The 6,484-nt window shown below is 54.5% G+C and overlaps 1 protein-coding gene across 1 annotated transcript in view; it reads left to right on the top strand.

Annotated features, from left to right (window-relative positions):
• The window catches only part of NTN1 (netrin 1), a gene marked incomplete at its 5' end in the record, with an annotated part of 214,163 nt that overhangs the window by 140,034 nt on the left and 67,645 nt on the right, over positions 1-6,484 (top strand). The window contains one exon of the mRNA XM_004713016.2: positions 1,632-1,820. Within this exon, the coding sequence (XP_004713073.2) occupies positions 1,632-1,820 (189 nt within the window). The remainder of the gene's footprint in view (positions 1-1,631; positions 1,821-6,484) is intronic.

The following is a 6,484-nucleotide window of genomic DNA, read 5'->3' as shown; positions in this document are numbered from 1 at the left end:
GTCTCTTGCTTTGTGATGATCGGACCAGGGTGCAGCTGCCTTAGAAGTTCCCTGCTTCAGCTGGCAAGGCTCACTTCCTGCCAGACATCCCCAAGGAGAAGTCACATGGACCTACCCCGATGCAGCCCTGGGTGCTGCAGCCCGTGTGGTGACCCCTGCCAGCGCTGAGATGCTTACACACTCACTGACTCGGCTTTCCTCCTGCAGTCGGTATCATTGCGTCTGCTTTGTGAGATGGAGGAGAACTTTGTGGACTGGTGTTGGACATATGGGTTAATGGGTTAATGTTGGACTTGTAGGCTTGGGCAGCACTGGGTTGGGATGCTTTCTTGATGCACACTTAACCTTTATATAAAACTCTCTCTTTGACATGAGTTTCTGTGGATTTGTTTCTCTAAAGTACCCAGACTAACAGAGGGTGCTATAGCAAAGTACCACCAGGCAGGTGGCAGCCCATTTTCCTCTAGTGAAGCAGCTGTAGTGGTATAGTAGGTTAAGCCTCAGGCTACTTACTGAAAGGTCTGCAGTTCAAACCACATATTGCCACACAGGAGGAAGACGAGGCTGTCTGTTCCGTAATGATGTGTAGTTTCAGAAACACTACATCGGCATCGCTGTGAGTCGGACATCGAAAACGAGGAAAAACCTCGACCAGATGGGTTGACATAGTAGCTGCTACAATGGGCTGAAACATAGCCAACAAAAGTGGTGAGGATGGTGCGGGCCTGGGTGGTGGTTTGTTCTGGTGCACAACGGGTGAGTGTGAGTCGGCACCCCCTTGACAACACCTAACAAAGTGAGCCAGGTGACTTGATGGCAGTAGTTTTTCCTCATTAACTTCACGGTTCACAGCTCCCAAAGCATCTTGCCAACAGGCGTCTGGATGTATTCTTAAGGGGCACACAGCGTAATGCATACCACCTGGAAAGCCATTCTTGTAACAAGGAGGGGCCGGCATCTTTGCCCATCTCTGACGTGTGTGGGGAGGTGTGGAAATTAGTGGGGTGGAGGGCAATGAATCACTTCCATTTGAGAAGGCCTCTAGGGGGTGCTGTGGCTTAGGTGCTGGGCTGCTCACTGCAAGCTGGTTCAAAGCCACCAGCTGCTCCCTGGGAGAAAGATGAGGCTTGTCTGTTCTGGTCAAAGTTTACAGTCTTGGAAATTCATCGAGTCTCTGTGCCCTGGAGTGGCAGAACGTTTGCTTTGCACTGAGAGCGAAGCAGGCCCCTGTGGCATGGCTGGGGACCGTTGGTTGCTCTTGACACCTACTGATGCCAATCCAAATCAGACTCATTGCCATTGAGTCCCTCCCGACTCATAGGCACCTATAGGTAGGGTTGAACCACCCTGTGGGCTCCAAGACTGGGACTCGTGACAAGAGTGGAAAGCCTGCTCTTTCTCCCATGGATGGGCTGGCGGTCTCCAGCCCCGGGCTTTATGGTGAACAGCCCACACAGAAGGCTCTAACTACACCACTAGGGCTCCTCATAGTGGGAGCCAAGCAGAAACTGTCTGCTGTAACAAACTGCCCCAGCGGGCCGGTCCAGCAGTGTAGAGGAGGGGAGATGTCTCTCAGTGCCCCTGGGGACTTGCCTGCTGCTCCTGACGCCTCTCCCTCTCCCTCCTTGCAGCCTGCAACTGCAACCTGCACGCCCGGCGCTGCCGCTTCAACATGGAGCTCTACAAACTCTCGGGGCGCAAGAGTGGGGGCGTCTGCCTCAACTGCCGCCACAACACTGCTGGCCGCCACTGCCACTACTGCAAGGAGGGCTACTACCGCGACATGGGCAAGCCCATCACTCACCGGAAGGCCTGCAAAGGTAGGCGGCGCTCGGGCTGGGCCCTGCAAACTCCTTCTTCATTTCCCCTTCCTTCCTTCCTTCCTTCCTTCCTTGCCCCTCCCCCATCCTCATATACACAGAGGCACAGAAGACTAGCAATCACACACCAACGCACGCACATGTGCACCCGCCCTGGTATTTGGAGGTACACACCAAGACAAAGGGGCGATGGAGAAACGGCTCGAGGAGAATAAAGAAGGTGTGATACCTGCTGAGGTGCAGGGCTGGGGGGTGGGGGGAGGGGGCACCTCCAGCCCCCCTCCCGCGGAGGCCCTCATCTGCACAGGTGTGCTGCATACCAGAGGGCTGGGAGTCATGTTCACCAGGCTTAGTGTGGGGACAAAGGACTCCCTTTTACCAGGCCTGGGGCCGATGTGCTGCTTTGGATATGTGCGCCCCCTCCCCACCCCCATAGGCACTGTTGCAGTGAGGCCGGCGGCTTCGGCTTCGGGGGCAGGAGGGCAGGGGAGCAGGAGGAACATTTAATCCATCTGCAAATACGTTGACTTCTTGGGATCAAAAAACATTTTCTTTTTTAAGATGGGAAGCTCCGTTTTCAGTCACTGAAGCAAGTACTGATGTTTTCACTTTTTCTGCTGTGTGTTTTTCTCCTACCGACAAAATCGAAGCCAGAGTCAGAGAACCCAGAGGAGCCGATGAGAAATTTGGGGCTGGGGCTGGGGGTGGTCTGTGCCCGACCTACAGGCTGGTGTTTAGACCCACCCAGTGGCACAGGAGAAAGGCCTGCTGGTGTGCTGCTGTAAAGATCACACCCAGGGAAGTCCTATACGACAGGTCTGCTCTGTAATACACAGGGCTGCCATGAATTGGAATCAGAAGTGGCAAAAGTAGGCCCAGGTGTTCACGTAGTGGGTTCGAATTGGGCTGCTAACCACAAGGTAAGAGGTTCGAGCCCACTAGCCCACTCCATAGGAGAAAGATGAGGCTGTCTACTCTCTGAAGGAGTTCCAGCCTCAGAAACTCAGGGATAGCTTTACTCTGCCCTACAGGATCACTGTGGGTTGGAATCGGCTCAATGGCGTTGAGATTTTTGAGTTGGTTGAGTGAGGGCAGGATTCCTGCCTTGCAAGCAGGAGATCCAGGCAGGGCACCTCATGTGCGGCCGCCTCCTGCCGGTCAGTGGAGGTTTGTGTGCTGCTCTGATGCTGAACAAACAGGTTTCAGTAGAGTTTTCAGACGGAGAATAGGAAGAAAGGCCTGGTGATCTACTCCCGGAAATTGGCCAGTGAAAACTATGATCACAACAGATCACTGGCCATTCGAGAGCTGGAAGACGAGGTCCCTAGGGTGGAGACACTACGTAATGGCTGCAGCCAGGGGCTCGGACATGCCCGTGGTCATGAAGATGGCATGGCTGGGCAGCGTTTTGTTCTGCTGGGCATGGGGCTGATGGGAGCCCGGGGCCAACTCTTCTGGGCTGCCATGGCCAATGCTTGTTCACTTTTGGATGAACAAGGAAACCCATCTACGGGAGGGCACTTGTGTGTAGGACCAACTGCATATCTGTGGAGCCCAGAGCAACAGTACTAAGAATGTCAAGATAGAGACCAGAAAAATCAAAACCACACTCACTGCCATGGAGTCGGTGCCCACTCACAGCGACCCTCTAGGACAGGGTTGAACTGCCCCTATGTTTCTGAGACTGTAACCCTTTATGGGAATAACAAGCCCCAACCTCTTCCCTCGGAGTGGCTGGTGGTATCAAACCGCCAACCTTCGGATCTCGGCCCAGTTTGTAACACTACGCCACCTGGGCACCACTAAGATAGTGACAGCAGAGCTTAAACCGAGTGTGTGCCTTTGGCGCACAGACCACCCACCCAAGTAGCTGCCCAACAAAGCCAGGGCCTCAGTCTGTCTCGTGCAGGAGAAACCTTTTCAATCCAGAATGAACAGGGGTGAGGGGGGTGCCTCTCAGGAGACGAGCAGGCTGCCCTCCCAGGTCTGAGATGTCGGGGCCACCTCTGCTTGCCAAGAGAAATGCGAGCCTCCAGGTAGCTGCCCGCTTCCAGACCAAAGAGCAGCATCCGGGTGAGAATCCCATAGAGAATCTGAGCAGAGAACAGGAAGGTGGTGCAGCCCATGCAACCAGAGACATAGATGAACAGGGGAAATGATGTGGGGTTTCAGAGATGGAACTGGACGATCCCCAAACCTTTGCCTGTGCCCAAAGTGTCCACCTCTCTTTTACAGGAAAACAAATAACTAAATAAAAACATTGAGGTCAGCGTCTCGGAAGCCACACATTTGCACATAGATTTCTTAGGAGTTTGGCATGAAATGTTTAGCCGTGGGAGCCTCTCTACAGAGGTGGGTTGCCCTGTGCCCGTGGTGAGATGTGCTGGGCTGCTGCTGGTCCCTACATGAAGGGGCACCGGTATTTCCTGTTGTTCCAAGGTCTGCTCTTGATGCCAGAAGCGCTTGTCTCCCAGAGATGTGGGCATGAACAGGGCAGGAGTCATCAGGCCATCTGCCTTCTCACCCTCTCCTCTGGTGCTGGGTGGAGGAGCAGGGGAAATGTCCTACCTCTCACTGTTCAAAGTCAACGATACCAGGAGCCACCCTCCCTTGGGAACCTGCAGAGTCACCCTTTTGGGCTCTGTCACCCTTTTGGGCTCTGCCACCCTGGGGAACAGCGTGGAAATGTCCAGCTTGTTGTTGTCGGTTTCCAAGAGGAGCAGACACAGCCTCTGGGCTGGCACCCTAGGAAGAACTTGAGACTCGAGCAAGGGCATGTGTTCCCTTGAGAGCTTTTGACGAGGTGGGACCATTGCGCTCCATCACATTGGTCCTCCCCCTGGTCCTCTCAGGGCTGGATGGTTTAAGGAAGTGACGCCTTGGGTGGGAAAAAAGTGACCCTGGCATCTTGGTCTCAGAACATGGAGGTGGTTTGTGCTCAGGAACCAAACCAAACCACTGCCATTGAGTCATTCTAACTCATAGGGACCTGACATAGGGTTTCTGAGACTATAAATATTTGTGGGAACAGAGCCTCGTCATTCTCCCTGAGTGGCTGGTGGGTTTGAACCGCCAAGCTTGGTGCTAGCAGCCCAACACCCGACTCTCCATGCCACCAGGCCGCCTTTTCTCTCAGAGCCCTCTTCCTAGATCATGTGGGACTGGAGCCAGCCCCACCTCCCCGCACCCCCCAACCCAGGGAGCCGTAGTTGGAGCCTGAGACGAAGGCTGCACCTCTTTGCTCAGTCTTAGACACACTTCACAGGGGGGCAGAGGACAACTGACAGGGAGTGGCTCTGGACTCCCAAGTTAGCAGTTGACCTGAAGCCCGGTTGACCTGAGGCCACCCCTACATGGCCGGTGATTGGCCGGCCCCAGGACCCTGTTAAGTTTAGAGCAGGGCTCGGCCCAGCCCAGAGCAGCTCCGAGTGAGGCCCTTGGAATCTAAAGGTTGGTATGCCGGCCCGTTAGGAAGTTCCATAGCAACACCTAGGCTGGGCCCAGTCTCCCCCCTCGCTGATCCCCACCCTGGGGCTGGGGCTGGCGCTGCAGTGTGGACAAAGGGCCGTGATAAACATGCCCGGGACAGGCGGTTGCACTCTGCGCCATTCAGCTTGATTTCACAGCCGGGAAGGCCCCATTATGGCGCGGGCTGCGCTCCTACCCCTAGTCCGAGGAGATAAATTCTCCCTTTTCTCCGCAGAAGCATTTGTGAAGGATCCGCGTCCTGGAATCTGTCAGAAGAGAGGAGGTTTTTTTGTTTACCATTTGTCTTCTTTATGGACTGGGGGGCTCTTTCTCTCTCGAGCCGCCATTGAAGACGTGGCCATTTAGCCATCTCTGCCATGTCTCCATTGATAAACATATTAATTTATCATCCTCCCAAACCATCTGTGATGGATAAAGACATGCCAGGGGTGTCCCGTGAGCCGAATCGTGATGAGAATGAGGAAATTAGCCGCTGCATCCAGCCCCGAGGTACAAAGGGCTCGTGTTCCGTCCCACTGAGCAGCCTGCTTCTTACAGGCCCTGCCCTGCCCCCTACACGCCGGCTGCTAACAGAGCAGAATGCAGGCCACTGAAAAGATGTCCAGGGCTCAGGAAGACCCAGTCAATAGCTGAAGCATGTGATCCCAGCCCCGTCTTGGCCAATGCATGCTGTTTGGCGTCCGCCCCACCCCTTCTGCGAAGGGCATGCTGGTGTCTGCTGAGGATTGGTTGAGGCGGGGAGAAAGTGGGTCCCTAGCCACCTCTCCCATAGGCCCCTGCACAGTGGTGGCAGCGCCCCAATCTTGACCTGCACTTCAGGGCGTGAGCAGCACAGTCCTCCTCAACTTGGACTTCATGATGGCTGGGGAAACATTTTTTTTAAACCAATAAACTCACTACCATCAAGTTGATCCTGACTCATAGCAACCCGATCGGACTGGGTAGAACTGACCCCCGGAGGTTTCAAACTGCTGAACTGCCAAATCCCAGCCCAATGCATAACCAGGCCACCAGCTCTGACTGGAGATTTAAAATAAGTGATGCCTGAGTTCTACTGTTCCCTCCCTTCTTTCCTGCACCCCCCTTCCCACTTTAATTCACAGTCCAGGTGAGAGGTGGGCATTTTCAAAGCTCCCCCACCTGGTTCTAACATAAGGTGAGCAGATGTTAACATT

The sequence above is a fragment of the Echinops telfairi genome, unplaced genomic scaffold, assembly GCF_000313985.2.
Source record: "Echinops telfairi isolate 266 unplaced genomic scaffold, ASM31398v2 ScPeMD7_2010;HRSCAF=2546, whole genome shotgun sequence".
In the NCBI taxonomy this organism is placed as follows: domain Eukaryota; kingdom Metazoa; phylum Chordata; class Mammalia; order Afrosoricida; family Tenrecidae; genus Echinops; species Echinops telfairi.
Note: the sequence above shows the minus strand (reverse complement) of the source record. Positions and strands in the feature narration are given on the sequence as shown.